Below are 16,994 nucleotides of genomic sequence, written 5' to 3'. Positions count from 1 at the left end.
GAAGCCCTGCCGTAGTCCACTGCAAGCTTTGTGGTTCACCAAAAACCTGAAAACGGCTCAGCTTTGGCCAAGGATTTGCAGGAGGAGCTCCACTTGGAAGCAGTGCCCCATCTTCTAAGCTCTGCATCTCCTCAAGTCTTCTTTCTACCTTCTCAGCACTTCATGATACTTCTCTATGAGCTGAGGGTGAATAACTTAATACGAATTAAGTTAACAATAAAACACAGAGGCTTGGGAAGAAGTTTGCAGAAATAATCCGTGTTATCCCAACTGGCCATAACCAGCCGCTGCCGTGTCTCGCTTCTGACCTTTGTTGTCTGGCTTTCAAGTTTTAGCTCTTCGTCAACCCTTAATGTGGCTGTGAACGTGTTACAAGCGTAGGGACTTGCCCAAGCGGTCGTGATCTGTGCGTACCTGCAGCCTGGGTCCCCAGCAAAGCCTTTTTGCTTGCAGTCTGTGCTTCTGCCTTTGGAGAGACAAGAATATGCATTTAAGATTTGCATAGGAACATGCAGCTGTTCCACCAAAAATGGATAATTGTTCTCCCTGCTGTGAAGTTAAACAATAAGAAGTGCCAAACTGCATTTGCCATTGCTGATTTTGTGCACTCAGCTGCATATTTTATGCATGTAGATTAATTCCAGATTTATGACGATTTAACTGTTAATGCCTGCGTTAATTGGGCCAGGTTCTAGTTGCTGTGGAAACTATAACTTTGAATTTTACATAAAGTTCTGTGTTGCATTTAATGCCTTTTTTTTTTTCTGAGGCTCTCTTATATTTAATGTCTTATGGTGAAAACGGAGAAGGAATCAGCATTGAAAATAAAAATGCCTTTGGGCAGAAAACAAGTTTCAGCAGAGAGAGTAATTTTTCTAGAAAGTTGTGGTCTCTGGGAAAATAAGGGTTTGTGATAGAGTGCCATCTTGACCACAGCTGTATAACTATTATTATAAGTGTGTAACAACTATTATAGCTGCTGCAATACTGTAATAAAGAAAACAGCTGTATAACTTATAAATGCCCTGAAAATATAGGACTGAAGTTCTTAGGTCTCTAGATATTCCTTTTGGTGGGCAAAGGAAATTGCTGATGTGCGTTTGATGGGAAAATAGGCTGGTGCACAATTTTACCAATATATTATTTTTTTTATTTCCAGAATACACCAGTGGGCACTCCTATTTTCATAGTGAATGCCACGGATCCGGACCAGGGGGCAGGAGGCAGCGTGCTTTACTCCTTCCAACCTCCTTCCAATTTCTTTGCTATCGACAGCGGCCGTGGCATCGTGTCAGTGATACGTGAACTGGACTATGAAGTGACTCAGGCATACCAGCTCCAGGTCAACGCAACGGTGAGTCTTAACCTGGCTGCTGCAGGGGAGGAGATGTTTTCTGGAGGGACTGCAGTGGGGAAGGAGCTGCTGCTTACTTATTTTGTTGCCCTGCTCTGGCATCTTCTCAGGCACATCAAGCATTTTCCATTTAGAAAGGTATAATAGCAATGCGGTGCCTGGGTAATTTCAAATCACTGCTGTGCAGCTCGTGGAGCACAGCTGCACCTCTCCAACAGCATTGTACATGTGTCAGGGGCTTCTGCATAAAGGTGAGCAGCTCCCTTGGTGAAGAAAGCCAGTACAGGGCATACAGACCATTAAATCCTCTGGTCTTATTCCTTGTGCATCATAGCTTATAACAGATGGATTCACTTGTATTAAACCCCTGAGTCTTACTTAGCAAAAGCAGAGTTCAGACATCAAGAGTTAAAATTTTGGTGGACAGAGGAGGAGAAACCAAGATCCTAATTACAGTTGATGCCACTGTACCAGGAGGGGGATCCCTGGGAGAGGTACATCCAGGTGGCCACCATGGCAAATACATGCCCTGCGTGAATGGGAAACTTCTTTCCTGGTGTCAAATCTAGTGAGAGCTCGATAGGGAGCGTGTGAATGAGCAGCCCCGTGCAAGCAGGCGCTCTAGGTGATGGCTCCTTTCCCATCTCAGACACAACAGAGGAAGGTGAGATTCAGCCCTACAATACATCTGACCAACTCTGCATTCAGGAGGTGGGGGGGGGGGGGAACCCTTCCTGACCCCTCCAGGCAGCTGGCTAGAGCTCTTGAAGCGTGTGATTTAATCAAGATCATTGTCTTCATGCAGAACCACAAATGTCACGAGGACGTGGAGGGTTGTGCAGGGCTGCTTTTGCTCTTCACGGCCACGGAGACTGGGCATTTGCAGACTACATGGCCACAGGCAAACAGCTCAACCTTTCAGCCCAATCTCTGCATGTTCAAGGCTGTGGAATTTTCTCCAGGAGCTTATTTTTTCTGAAATATGCCTCATTTTATTTTAAATACTCCAGTGATAAGAGGCCCTGCCCGTTGTTTTTTTCTTATTGGTCTCTGTCGCCAACACACTTTCCCAGGATGTGCTGTTGAACTGTCTAGTGGGTTACAAAACATGGGACCAAACGCAAGCCCTGATGGAAACGTGCCTTTCTTTCCCATGTCTGACTCTGGTTTCCTCAAGGACACAAGGATGCCATCTTGGTCCATCCAGCTCCATCTAGCCCCATATCTCCAGTGCAGTTACCAGAAAAGATAAAATGGAGGCATATCTAGTACTTGCTACCTAATACGCTCCTGGCTTCTAGTGATTTCCAGCTCAGGGAGTTCAAAGACTTAAATATTAAATCTCTGAACGGGGCTTGATTGCATCTGTGGGAATATCTCCTCGTCTCGGTCGCAAGGTGCTGGTAATTTCTAGCAGAAATGCAATGCGGAGCAAACCCCCGCCCGGGAAGGAGGGTGAGAGCTGCACCAGCATAGCAGGAGCTGGAAGAGAAATGCAGTCTCTTACCTGCCTGATGAAGAGTTTACATGGCCTGGACTGAGAACTGGGGTGATGGTGAATTCAGGGTGGCCGCAAGGGCTGCAAGAAGAGCTGTGGAGCCTTGGTTCAAGGCAGGAGCCATTTCATCCCAGGGGTGTAGGCAGCAAGGGCAGAAAGAGACTGGAAAGGGCAGCGTGAGAGACGGTAGGTGAGGAAACTTGAAATGTGCTTGCTTTTTCAGTGCTATCTGTAATAATTTAACCGAAATTTAAGAGATGAAGGGGAGGAAAAAAAAACGTTATCTGAAGAAATGAAAGACTTCAACCTGATAATGCTAACAACAGAGTGCAAGTCAGAAATACGCATCCATCCAGGCCATAAACGCTGAGGCCTGCAGGTTGAGAGGATAATGTACAAGCTGTGTTGTTGAATATGGTTTAAATTAACATTAATCTTCTGGCAATCAGTCCTTGTCGCTGTTCAGAGCCATTTTGCAGAAGCGTGTGGTAACCTCTAATGGTCGCCTTTCACCATGGTGCTTGATTAGGGGGTAAGGAGAGATTTTTTTTTCCTTCCCTTTGTGTGTTATGTCTTTGCTCCTGCCCTTCTAGCAAAGGGCTACGGGCATTGGGGTTGCTTTTGAGCTCCTATGGGACAAGGCTCCAGCAAGAGAACTGGTGGCAGCAGGGCGCTGCTGGGACAAGATGGTGGCAGCCTGCGCTGCTGTTGTATTAGCTGCTGGGGAAGGGTCTTGCTCTGGGAAAGTGCTTGTGGCTCCGTCCTGATGAATTGTGATGGGGTGTAAGGGAGATGATGCTCCCGCTCAGAGCACTGAAGCGTTCAAGGGCCACCGCTGCTTGTCCTAAGATTGCTGTGTGCTTGTTGTGACCTGCTTCACAGAGCAGGGAGGATGGCTGCCCACCTCCCTGCAGCTCTGCAAGCAGCTTGGCTTGCCTAGAAAAGCAGCTCCTGGTTACCCTGATCCTGCCACTCCCCGTGCAAGGCAGGAGGGGAGAGATTTGCAGTTTATCGGAGCCAAAACCATTACCCCAGTAGAAAGGCGGTTGCTATTGCGAGGACGTATCCTGCAGTTCAGGTTTCTACTCTGCCTTCTGCGCGAGAGCTGAGGCATCCTGTGACACCAGGAGCAGCGCTTGGTGTACGTACCCTCTGCCAAAGCTCAACAGAAAAGAATAAAGCTCCGACTGCAACACAGCCCGCAGGGTTATGAAGAGCAGTGGAAAGGCAAGGGAGCTGGTGGGCTTTGTCGTGTTCCAGCTGATGGAGCCCAGGCTGGGCAGAGGCATCGGAGCTGGGGGGTACAAGATGCTCTGCTGTGATGTGCTGGTATGAAAGTCTGCTGGCAACCACACCTGGGTCTCGTGGCGCAGAGGTGCCCTAGGCTGTATCTGCATTAGGAAGGAATTTATATTTTGAAGGATATGTTGACGAGTGTTGCTTCTTTTCCATCCAAAATGTGATGAAAACTAAATTGGTGCTTGCTTTATTTTAAAGGGCTAATGATGGAATAAAATGTGTATTGTATTTCACCTTAGAAGGAGGTACAGTGGTCAATAATTCCAGCAGGTGGTTTGAAAAAGAGATGATTTCCTGGACTATTCAGAAGTTTTGATGCAACTACAACTGTGAGAAACTTAATACTGTTGAATAATTCTATTTTTCTGATAAAAATCCTTTCTCTCTCCCCTCCCAACCCTTGCTTTTTCAAGGACCAAGATAAAAACAAGCCGTTGTCTACTCTGGCCAACCTGGCAATCACCGTCACAGACGTGCAGGACATGGACCCCATCTTCATCAACCTGCCCTACAGCACAAACATCTATGAGAACTCACCTCCGGTAAGGGCTGCTGCTTCACTCTGACGTGCATGACCGCGGTGTTGCGTGGGGGACCGAGGAAGGACGGAGCAGGGTATGGGACAGAAAGCACAAGGTATCCCAAAAGAGCTAGAGGAAAACCTCCTCTTTGCAGAGATATTCGTCCTTCCTTCCATCACAGGTTTGCTTTGCTTTGCCCCGATGCTTGCGGCTTGGGTGCAAAGAGGAGCCCTGTTTCCATGCTGAAGTGCAAATGCAGGTCTGATGCAGGAGAAATAAATCATGGGATTCAAATGGCATCCAAAGAGAGGCAAACCTTTTTCTTTCTGGAACAACATGTTTCAAGTCAGCTCCAAAACATTTTGCCCTTTTTAAAAAAAGGAAGCCTAAGCAAGGAGGTTTAGGAAGCCTGAACACCCCCCCCCCCATCTTTTCCTAACCATTTTTTCTTAAATTTTAAAAAGCTTTTCTGTTGTTCTTAGCACACAGTCACCCCATTTCCTCCTCACAGCCTATATGCATGCCATTTCTAATACAAAAGTTGAAGAAAAATGTAAATGTTTCTGAAATGAGGCAGTTTTGAAAATGCCAGAATCATCAGCCATTTCAGCACTTCGAGCGTTTCCCCCCAGGTTTTGCCAAATTGATCCAATCATTTTAGTTCTTCTGAAACTCAGTTTGTCAGCAAACTCGCTGTTTGTGGAAAACGTCTCCCAATCTCTAAATACAGCAGGGCTTTTTTTTCCCTGCAGCAGACGGCGGGGAGTGCGGCGGGCAGCTTCGGCTTTGGGAGCTGTTTAGCTCTGCTCCCAGCAAGGGTGCCCAGGACCTTCAGCTCAAGCACCAGCCCTGCTCAGCTGCATCTACCTTCCCAAGGCATCCCATAGCTTTGTCTATAGGGCAAATATTTTTGTATATGGATGGAAAAACCTTCTGTCCTAAAATCATGGCGTGGTAGGCATCCATACTACATGTGCATCCCATAAAGTCTCTGGTGCACTGGATCCGAAACACCTGATGGCTCAGTTAATGCAGTGGTAGAAGGAACTCCAGCCCATTTCAGTTTATGCCTTTTTTACTCACTTTGGAGCAAACTGTTGGCTCTGACGGCACGGATAGTGCTGGATCAATAGGGCTGAGTCCTACTGTCACAAATCCCACAGTCAGACAGCACGTTACCTGTCTGCCAGCACGAAGATGGCCAAAAAATGGCTTCATGCATTACTTTCATGAAGTGAAAGTTTCAATGAGTTTCAGTGCTGTTGAGATTAAGGACTGCCTCTGTGGTGGGCAGTATGAGCTGCAGGGAAGAAAAAACGCTACCTAGATCACCCTTAACTGGGAGGGAACCTTAGATGAAACTATAGAAAAGGAAATCCCATGAGTATCAAAAATTATAGACTGCATCACCTTCACGGAGGACCTGGTATCTAGGAAAGGGGATCTCTGTCAAAATAATGAGATATATATTAGGGCTGGAGCTCAACGATCTCTTTGTGTTGATACACCAATCACAATTATTCCCAGAACGTACACTGTTTGCAGCAAATAATCGCTGTGTAACCTGAAATAGGAAATCAGTGAAGGAGGAATGCTCACCAAACTGTTAGCAGTTTTCTGATGGGTTTAGAGATTTTAATTTCTCTTGGCCCCGTGTAACATCTCCAAAGGCATTGAGATATCTAAGATGGATAGGTGCCACTGGAGACATGGTGAAGACGACGACTGCTGAACGCGGGCAGTACTTAGAGTGGTACTGCTCTCTGGTTTGGACCCAAAGTCCCATCCTTCATGGGAGAAATCTCCGCTGCTGAAACAAGGACATGGTTTGCTATGGCAAGTCTGGGGTTTAACGTGCATTTTCTTCTCTCCATGGGAAGTCTTCTCATCAGCTCTGCCCTACCACCCGAGGGAGCCAGTCGCAGCGCGGAGCGGAAACCGTTCACCCTGCAGAATGGCTTGGTTACAGAAAGGATAACAGCAAATTTTGGTGAGGAGCCTGGGCTTGGCCAACTTCTGTCCCAAAACAGGCTTCCAGGTCAAGCTAACAGGCTGCAGTGCGTTTGTGGGTGACGTTTGCCCTGCTGTCGGGCTCAGCTCATGATATCTCATCCCAGCCCCAAACCTACAGAGCGGAGACTTGCTGCTGCTCCACATGCCTGCTCTCTGTCTCTCTTGCCTCTCTTTTTATCTGTGGTGCACAGCATGTCTGTGTTCCTCTATCAATGTATCAGGCGAGAATACCTCATCTAAAGTGTATACATTACCTAATAAAATCCTTCTTATTTGGGATTATTGCATCAAATTTTAATTTCCTCACTTGAGTAACAGCATGTCAGCCAGCCCGTCAGTGAAGAGCCGATAGAAGGTGAAAAGAGTGGATAAACTGCAGCAAATTACCGCAAACAGATCTCTATCAGCCCTTTGACTGGAATTGACTGGAATTAAGAAGTGAGAAATAGGATTTTTTTTGCCGTGGCAGCTTTCTGAAGTGCTCACCCCTCCTCCTCCTGCTGCAACGCTGGGCTGTGGTTTGCCTTTCAAGTCCCTAATCCTGTAAGAGAAGAATAAGAAAAAGGGGTGGAGGGGTGCGAGAGGGGAGAGAAGTGCTGTTGTACCTCTCATTTTTCCCAGGCCAGGATCCGCTAGCATAATTTAGAAGCGTTTTGGGCACATGCTTATTCGGACACTGAGAAGAAAGAAATTTCTTATCAGGCAAAGGAAGAGGACGCAGCAGGGAGAGACTTTGCTGTCCCTGGACGTGTTGTATCTTCTTTCTTGATGCTGTTTATCATCCCAGCGTGCCTCAGACACCTCTCCCAGGGCACCTGAGTGCACCAAAGCTGCCTGCAGCTGCGGCAAAGCTCGGTGACATTGTATTTCTCATCCTCGGAGCCTTTTTGGGTGTCCGTCCTCAGCGTCTGTAGACTGGATAGCAGCATTGATGTTCTCCGGACAAGTTAATAGAGGCTGGAGGAGAGGGTCCATTTCCCCTTGCAGAGATGCTGTTGGTCTGATGAGCCCCTGCTTTTCGACTTCAGCTGGTGCATGGTCCAGGCAACATCGCAGCTTCACTTTGGGGGTGAAAGAGGAGGAATCCACTCACTAAGAGACAAGCTGAGGCCTGCAAAAGCGTGCTTTATCCCGCAGGGAGCCCTGTGAAGGCAAGAGGGGGCACAAACCCTACTGGTGCTTGGTCCCCAGACCAGCAGTTGTGTTCCCTTGCAATAGCATGGTACAGATACATGTCAAATATAATTAAAACAGTTTTAATTCTTCAGCACCATCCCCCTCCTCTTCAAAAACTCCTTGGGTTAAAGAAATAAGGTAGAATCAGTGCTATTTTTGCCCTAGAGTCTCAATAGCTCTGAGTTAATTCTTTCTTACAATATTTCCAGCCCATCAGTGTGAACACTTTATTAAAAGCTCAGGGTTTTATTAAAAAAGGATTGATTTACCCCTGCCCCTCTTCAAAAAACCCTCAGATTTTGTTTGGATAATGTGCCATTCTTTATTTTCTTTGCCTTTTTTTTTTAAGCATAGGCTTTTCCAGATTATTACTTTTCTAAACCTTCTTCCTCCTTCCCTAGAGGGGAGAGAGTTATTCTGTTCTGGTGCTTCGGTCTATACCCACCACCCGCGTCCTTTCCTTGCAGCCTCCGTTGTCTGTGGTAGGCAGGCAAGTTGTTACTTGCTTTAAGAAATGTCAAGAACATTTGGGAGTTTCCAAGAGCCGCAGTTTCACACCACAAATACATGGGGTGAGCCCTGGGCAGAGCTGTTGGTGCTGGAAGTCAGCTTGGGGTTTCCAGGAGTACGTGGAAGCCTTGCCAGATGTGTTTGGCTAGAGATGGTGCCCTCCAATTTAGGGGTGCAGCTTGGCTGCCTGTGGGAACCAGAGCACAGCATCTCCTGCCCTTGCCATGCCGAGGCCTAGATAGCAAAAGGTATCTAGGTGGTCTGGTGGGATTTTGGAAGAGAAATTAGAAATTGTTGAGATGTGGTTGGCGAGAGGTCAATCTTTGCTATTGTGGGATGGCCGTGATCAACAGTTTGGTTTGGTTTTGGGTGTTTTCCCATTCCTATTTTCTCCTCTCCGGTTAGTTATCTCTGCTGGTATGGTGAGCAAGACACTTCATGATCATCACGGGTACTGAGATGAGTATAGCCTGTGTGTAGCATCACGTTTTGCATCACGTCATCTCCCTATCTCACTCAGACACGTGCTAAATGAGAATACTCCTTCCTGTTGACTGTGCTGAGCAATCATGCTCTGAGGCTGTCTTCATCAGTTGTTACCTCTCACTACAAAAGCAGTAATTGCCACCAGCTACGTGGATAATCCCAGGAGCTGGGATCTGCCAGTCTTGTGGATACTGGAAGCCTCTTGTGAAAGAGCTGACAGGAAGGATGGAAATCAGGAGGGATGCGAAGGGGTGGCCAGGTCCCTGCCTCTGCTGTGGTTCCAGGAGGTGGTGTCCAAGAACGGTAGGGAGCTCAGCCCCGCTCCAGCACATGTTTCTCGGTCACTGGTGAAGTGGACAGGCTGGTGAAGGGGCTTGTGGAGAAGGAGGAGACACACAAGGCTGCAAGAAGAACAAGGGGAGACCCAGTCTCCGAAAACAGCAGCATGAAAGCTATCATCATGGGCTTGCCAAGGACCAGGCAAACCTCAGCGTGCTCTCTAGCAGCCCTTATTCTTGGGATCAGATGTCTGGATAATTTCTTTCCTACTGGCATCTCTATGGCACGTGCTGCTGAGATATCCGAATGACATTCCCCTTCCTCCCATCCCAAACTTTCCCGACTGCAACATCTGAGCTCATCCTTTTATCTCTCCCAACAGCCCTTCCCCTTGGCTCCTACGGGAGGGACCTTTCCCGCAGATAAAGCAGCCCCAGCATCGGAGGGCCGATTGGTATTCTTCGGCCATCGCGGGAGCCCTGTCTTCTCCCGCAGCTGCCTTCCCTTTGAAATGTGCTGCACGGCAGGCGACACTTATCATTCTGTGCCGCTCCCTCGCTTTTTGACAGGCGATGAGCGAGCTGTCAGATGGGCCAAGTGCCTTCACCCACTGCCCCTGCCATGGAGGAGCTCCCGCTTTGCCAGGGAGCAGAGGGGGGCTCGTGCTTGCCCCAGGGGGATGGCAGATTAAAGCAGAGTATGCTGGGGAGAGCATGCTGGATTGCACGCCTCTCCTTTTTTTCTCTGCTTTGCCTTGCTCTCCTTTCCACATCACTTGTTCTGCTTTCCCACCTGCTCCTTTCCCACTTTTCTTGTGCTTTTTAGCTATCCTTGCTCCTTTGGAAAGGACAGTTATTGTCAGTGATTTAGAGGCTCTCCGGCAGCTGCTGAGCCTCACCAGCCGAGCGCTGCTCAAAGGCCAGTGACCTGGGATTTATGGCTAATGTTCTCGGTTAATAATGTGGATTTACTTAAGGAGTCTATTGCAATGCCCTCGGAGATCAGGGAAGGGGCAGTCTGCCTGGCCCCAGGAGCCTTCTTTACGGCTGGAGGTAGCAGAGCATCTCCCTTGAGCCCGCAGGGGCACGCCTCTGAAAGCTGGGGAAGACGGCAAGTCCCTGCTTTCCACTGGTGATGTTTCTGCAGCAGCTTTCCCTTTGGCCTTCAACTGATGGATTGCAGGACAAATGCAACACTGCCGTCCCACTATGCTCCCTCGTTAGATATGCAAATGCCTCTGTTGACATTTCCTTTGAGGGGAAAAAAAAAAAAATTAAATTAAAATTGCTCTTTTTCCCACTGTTGATAAACCAATGAAAACAAGAACAGCTGAGTTGTAAATTTTTTCACACTACATTAATTATGTGCATGTGCATGTGTTTGTATTCACATGGGCTCACTGCAGTGCGGCGGGGGAAGTACGGTTTATGGACTTGACATAAGCATGTGATGTTTTTATTTAAAGAACTAAACAAGAATTTTGGGTCACTTTTATGTTATTCATTGGTTTTGGGGGACTCCTGGCCTCATGGACCTTTCTGGTGGGCTATAAGAAACAGCTCTGTCCTGCAGGATGGAGGATGAGGTGGGTGAGCTGGCAGTTGCAGAAACTCCTGCCTGCGGGCAATCCCCTGTTCTCGGCATCTGTCCAACCCTCCTCCTTAAAGGTTTCAATTAAAATCTCTGCAGCTCACTTAGTTATGCAGCTGGATGCTGATGGCCAGCACGAGCATCCCTTGTCACCTAGGGTGCCTTGTTTGAAGAACGCAGGGGGAGAAGAGGACCAGTTGAAACTGGGAGGCCAGTGGGAGATAAAACTGGTGTAACGACCAGTGCTGAAGGTCACGGTGGGAGCGAATTGTTGCCTTTGGTTCTCGAGGGACTGCGGAGTGAAAATCTCTGTGGCAGAGGAGTGTATGCTTTTGCCTGTCACCCAGAGCCTGCGCAGCGGTGATGCTGCGAGAAGGCGCGTCCTGGCTTTGCCAATGCTGCACCTTCGGTTTCTCCTTCCTCTTCTTCCTTGAGCACTGATAGCTGTGCTTACCACACTGACCTTGCTTCAAATCCTCCTCTTCTGGGCAGGGGATGAGCAGCATGGGGAATAAGTCTGGTGGTGCTCTACCAGTCCCTACAGACACTTGCCCTGGTACAAACCTACTGCATGGTCAAGCTCAGCCTGCTCGGTGGTTCAGTTAGAGGACATGCCGGTCCTGCCCTCAGCATCACCAGCTACACCCTGGGGTGGGTTAGCAGAGTTTCCAGCTTGCACAAGAGCCATGAGTGGTGAGCCCGAACTGCGCTAAGAAGTAGGGTTGGGACTTTTCCATGACTTGCCTTGTCCTTGGACAGGTTTTCCCAAGCATGTGGCCCACGGTAAGAGGCGCAACACCTTGGCAGGGTGCCCTCGGAGCCCTACCAGTGCTCAGCCGGGGGGGCTGTAACGGGTGTCTCCTCTCTGTCCCCAGGGTACCACTGTGCGGATGATAACGGCGATCGACCAGGACAAGGGACGTCCCCGGGGCATCGGCTACACCATCGTCTCGGGTAAGTCATGGGGGATGTGGTGGGGAGCCCAGCGGGGCCGGAGGAGCTAGCCCTACAATAAGTCTTTGTACAACCCGTGCCTGGAAAATCGTGCCTATTTGGCTAAGTTTCTCCTCGACTGTACTGCTTGCTCTTTTGGTTTGTCGTTGCTAATTATAGAGTCTACTGCTACAGCTGAAAGCTTTTACTCCTCTGAAAAGCTTGCTTTGCCTTTGATGCTATCAGAGCGCGTCATTCGTGGCATCTCCCTTTCCTCAAGCAGCGGACATTATTTCTAACAAATTTGACAATATCTCATAGCGAAACCTTTCAGTCCTAATGACGAGTCGCAAACAGCTCCACTTCACACAGCGCCATAGAGGAGACCTGCAAAGAGCTAGGCGTAAAACTCTTGTTGGCGGTGCGGTGGTTATTGTTTAGGGAGAGAATGGTACTGATTACAGGCTGAATGGCTCCTGGAGGTTTCCACGGCGTTTCCCGAAAGCCTCTGTGCCGAGGGCTGGCCTCCCAAAGCATTGCTAGAGCTTCACAAGCTGGGAGGTAGGGGGCTGGACCCGCAAGGGTGCAGGGCTAGAGAATGAAGCTTAATTAAAGTGGTGGAGGGTTTCTGCCTTCTGACAGGCACGTGGATTAATCCTGCCTTTGCGGACTGGCTCTGAAGCCTGAAGGGAACCCTTCGTAGTGCACATGGGTAGCTTGCTGAAACTGCTGTCACTGGGTAATGCTTGGCTCCTTTGGGACCGTAGCTTGGGGACCTCCCTTTCGGGGAAGGTCTACCAGGTTGGTTTGACCGGCTGTGAGAAAAAAATTAGTGCTTCAGGTTACAAGAGAATTGATTTTCAAAGAAAGGTCTGTATGAGCTGTCTGATGCTGAACGCTACTTGCCTTGCTATTGATTTTGGAGAAACCCTCCTTGCAGCCCCCAAGCCCAAATCTCTTTTGTCAACCTCTTCTGATGGCAAAAAAGACAGGGGCAGGGCAGCCTGGACAGGCATTTCCAGATAAATCTCAGATAGCTGAGTTTTGGGAAGGCCAATCTTTGGGGCTGGACCCGTCTCGTTTAAGAAGCCTTGAGGTCAGCAAGTCTTTGCTATATCCAAGGCAGACTTTGATGGTCACTGGGCTGCACTCGGATGCTGCTTTGGTGGGGCTGTGCCTTGGGGACAGACAACTACTTGGGTTAATCCAGGAGTGAGGGTCCAGCTTGGTGGGTCTGGGCTGTAACACTATTTCTGGCATTGCTTTTCGGGGGGATCTTCACGGCAAGAAATGGTAGCGGTGCCTCCTCTCCCCGCTGTGCCACGTGGTTTGGGTGCTGGCTGGCAGCTCCTTTGAGCTACATGTGCGGAAATAATTTCCCAGTTTCTCTTCCTCAAAGACCAGCCATTTCAAATGCTCTTTTAATCAACGTCTAGGGTCAAGGTGATTTCACCCTGACTTTCAAGTCCACTGATCCTGACTGCAAGTATCCAGGTCAGTCTGCAAGAATTGAAGATGCAAGGATTATTTATTCCTCTAATTCTCTCTGCAATTTATTCTAATGTTCCCCTGGCATGAAGTGAATGAGAGATTCCTCCACATTGCATGTATCAACTGGCCAAAGTGCAGCAAGGACTTTCATTGGCTAATACGAGCCCTTTTTCACTGGAGACTGGACTGAAACATCTAACTAGTTTTGCAGCTGCCTCTGAACTCCTATGAGGATGGTAAAAGCCTTCGGCTTACAGAATCCTCACCCAGCTCAAAGCCTGAAGATGCTCAGCAGCTGGGAAATCACTCTTGTCCTGTTTGTACACCCTCCTTTGGGTATCTGCTGATGGCTATGGACCATTTTTCTGACCCAGTATGCTGTGGGTATTAGTTCTCCCTTGTCAGCACCAGTGCAATACAAAAAGCTCTGGGTTTTCAGGAGCCTTTATTTGATGGCTCAAACCTACAGAAACAACCGTGCAATCTATAGATGGTTAATTTGCTAAATGCACCCATCCACTCATGGTCACGTCAGCCTTTCTGCTCGTCGGATGGTCATGGCTGCTCTACCGAATCAACGAAACAAAACCTTGGACCCTGGATTTTTACCTGGAGTGTTCACGTATGCTCTTATTTTCACATCTGTCTTTGGTTTTCCTGCAAAATAGCCACAATATCCCTTTGTGAGCATCCCCCACTCAGTTCCAGGGTAGCCAACAGCCTGGCCGTTACGGCCGGGCGAAGGGATGGTGGAAGTGAGCCAGGCATGCTCTGGGAGCCTGGTGGCAGCGGGGTGCGGAGTGACAGGCAAGCAGATCAGTGCAAACATCCTCACATCTGCTTGCATATGCCAAGAGCTTAATCCCTGCCCCCGGTCCCGCCTGGTGGGGGGCAGCTCTCATATCGGAGCATCAGGCAGAGCACATCAAAGAGTGATTAAACGGCTTTGCATTTTTTTTTTTTTTCCCCCCAAACACGAGAATTGCAGAGTGTTTTCATAACTGGCCAGGATTCTTTCTCCCGTCGGCACCAGCATCTTGTAGAGTGGTGGTGCTAGGAAGGATCAGCCCGTGGACAGACCGAGGGACGACTGCAGATACCCGCTATCACCTCCTGCCTCCTCCCCATCCTCACCCTGCCTTCAGCTGAAGGCAGAGGTTTTCAAAATCCCTGAAGCCAGGCTTCAGGATGTTCTGCTTCCACCTTGAATTGAGTTCATTGCCAGAGTTTGCCAGCTCCATTCCACTGCCGGATTGCGGCCAAGGTGTGTGGCTGAGGGCAAATTTTAAAGAAAACATGGTCGTGGGGCAAACAGGTTTTTTTCTGAACTCAGTAGGAGTGTGAGTGCCTCCCCCACTCTGCTCAAGGCATTCTCTTATACTTTCTATGATTTGCTGCTTGCTTTTGAAAGAGGACATTACCTTCTGATGTCTGAGAGTCTGGACATGGGAACCAGCCGCTAGCGCACCTCCAAAATCCTGCTCACTCAAGGCAAGCGATTTTTTTTGGCAGGCAGGTAAAGCCTAATTAACTTGTCATTATCCTCAATCATGATGGTAAAGGTCAGCGAGCAGATTTTGTGCCTGAGCTGGTAAATTTTTATGGCAATTTTGCAAAAAAACGGCCTAACATATGGGAATAGGGGAAGCAAATTAAATTAGAAACCGACCATAAGCAGAAGTGAAAACGGTCAGTGGAGGTAGTAATTATACCTGGCTCTTCAGCTCACTTGCACGAGGGGAGGTGGCGGTGATGCTGTTCCCATTTCATGGCAGGGATGGGTGATGCTTCTCCCTGGCTCTCCCAGGCTTTCGGGCATAGGGCTTGCATATAGCTGTTCTGATTTTACTAGCTGGGGTTGAATATACAACAGTGAGAAAGATGAAAAGCAACCTAGCCATTTATCATTTCTTTCTTATCAATATCTAAAGCATTGGTATGATTTGGAGGTGGGATATAAAAATTAATTTGGAATTGCTGGTGTCCTGTTCGGCTCCAGCCCTCGGGTAGCTGCACCTCGGAATATACTGCAGCAGCTCTTATTTATACGGCTATCTCCAGCACAAGGTCCTCCCATGACAGGAAAACAATAAAGCTAAAAGGTTAACCATAACCACATAAAATAAGACTTAAGATCTAACTTTATGCTGCCAGCTTACAAAGCTGTTAAGCCTCAAATGACGGAGGAGCGCTGATCTAGCTGTGTCACGGCTTTGGCTAGTTGTCCTGTCAGGGAAGATGAGCCTGCCTGCTGCCTGCCTGCCTGCACTGGGAATCATTTCCATATCTTGTAGGCAAAAGCCATTCAGTTGTTTCTCCCCCTTCCTTCCAATCTGAGTATTTTAACCCCATGAAAACATGCACTTTTTTGCCCTGCACTTTGCAAGGAGTGGGGTCACCGCCGTGCGAAAGACCATTTGAAAAAGAAATCCAAATTGAAGACCTCACAATTCAAGCCCCTCGTGCCGACAGGCTGGTCGGTGTCGGGGCTCCCGTCGCTCCAACGGGTGTTTCTGCTGCTTTTCCCAGGCAAAAAAGAGAGCGCAGGCAGCCCGTGGCCAGTGCCCTGCAAAAGCCCTCCCTCCCCAGTTCCCTGGCTGCTTTGACAGGTTGGAGATGTTCAGCTGCTGAGGTCAGGGCTCTGTTTGAAGGACAGATAATTAATCCAGCGAAGTAATCCACGGCTCCTTTTTGGCAGATTTATGGAGATAGCCTCTGTACCGGGGACTCTGCCTCATCATCTTTCATTTCCCAGGCAAAGCGAGTGACTTGTTGTATAACATGACCTGTTCTAGATAAGGCTTTTCATTTAGGGAACTCTCTGGTCTAACAGAGATTGATTTTCCCGGTGGAAATCGGATGGCCCCGGTGCTCTCGGCAGGATCAGGCCTGCAGACGGCAGTGTGTTTTCATGTTTGCTGCTGCTGCACGTCGCCTGGGGCGTGGGGAATCCTTTGGCTCTTTAAGAGAAGGATTTTTTTTATCATGAATTAAATGACAATTTAATTAATAGGCAGGAGGGGACTTTGGCCCGTGAGGTCTTGTTAGGAATACGTATTGTATGACCACGGTCTGGTGCTTTGCTCGCTAGCGGTAAACTTTGAGTTTCATTTATTTCCAGGACAGTCAGGAGACTTGATGTCTCCTGGCACGAAGATGTGAAGGCGGCCTGTGCTGCTTGGGCAGGTATCAAAGGGTTAAACCAGGGGGAAGGGTCCCGGGGCTCTGCAAGATGCCTGAACGTCAGTCTCTGCCTGCCTTCACATTTCAGGTGCGGTGATGGATGGGCAATGGGAGATTGCACAAAGGCAATCCATATGTCCTTCCCCGGGCTTGCAAAGTCCTGCAGGAGAGAGGGGAGGGAGCGCGGGGCTTTCAGTCGGTGAGCTGGTCCTTAGGGCTCTTCACAAACCCTTAGGCATTTTTTTTTTCCCCCTCGAGTTGATTGCTTTAGGAGACTGATGCAGTTTCTGGCAAAGCACTCTCTTCCTAAATCTGGTGCATCCCAAGGGAAGCATGAATTAAAAATCATTATTTGTACAATGTAATAGAAGTGTGAGTTGTAAAAGCAAGAGGGAAGCGTGTCTGAAAAGAATTGTTCTCCCTCTTTCTTCTGGTTTTCTTGCTAAGGAATAAGATATATGTAAAAATCAATGCAGTAGCTCTCAGAACATGTTTCACATGGTCTTAACAGATCTGGAGTCCCCCGCTGCCTTCCTTTTGACAGTGCACCACAAACCCTTGAGGTAAGGTTAAGTGGCCAAAGAGGTCTTCCCAGCCCTCAGCTGCTGACACCTCCCTTCATATTTCAACCTGACTCAATAAAGAAGGCAGGGCAAAGCAC

General features: G+C 48.5%; 1 protein-coding gene across 1 annotated transcript in view; it reads left to right on the top strand.

Moving 5' to 3' along the window:
- Positions 1-16,994, top strand: part of LOC142411947 (cadherin-23-like) — a 117,956-nt gene that overhangs the window by 48,636 nt on the left and 52,326 nt on the right. The window contains exons 5-7 of the mRNA XM_075506611.1: positions 1,160-1,354; positions 4,565-4,693; positions 11,602-11,680. Coding sequence (XP_075362726.1) covers positions 1,160-1,354; positions 4,565-4,693; positions 11,602-11,680 — 403 coding nt within the window. The remainder of the gene's footprint in view (positions 1-1,159; positions 1,355-4,564; positions 4,694-11,601; positions 11,681-16,994) is intronic.

Source organism: Mycteria americana, chromosome 6 (genome assembly GCF_035582795.1).
Source record: "Mycteria americana isolate JAX WOST 10 ecotype Jacksonville Zoo and Gardens chromosome 6, USCA_MyAme_1.0, whole genome shotgun sequence".
Classification (NCBI taxonomy): Eukaryota; Metazoa; Chordata; class Aves; order Ciconiiformes; family Ciconiidae; genus Mycteria; species Mycteria americana.
The sequence above is the reverse complement of the archived record's forward strand: the minus strand, read 5'-3'. Positions and strand labels throughout refer to the sequence as shown.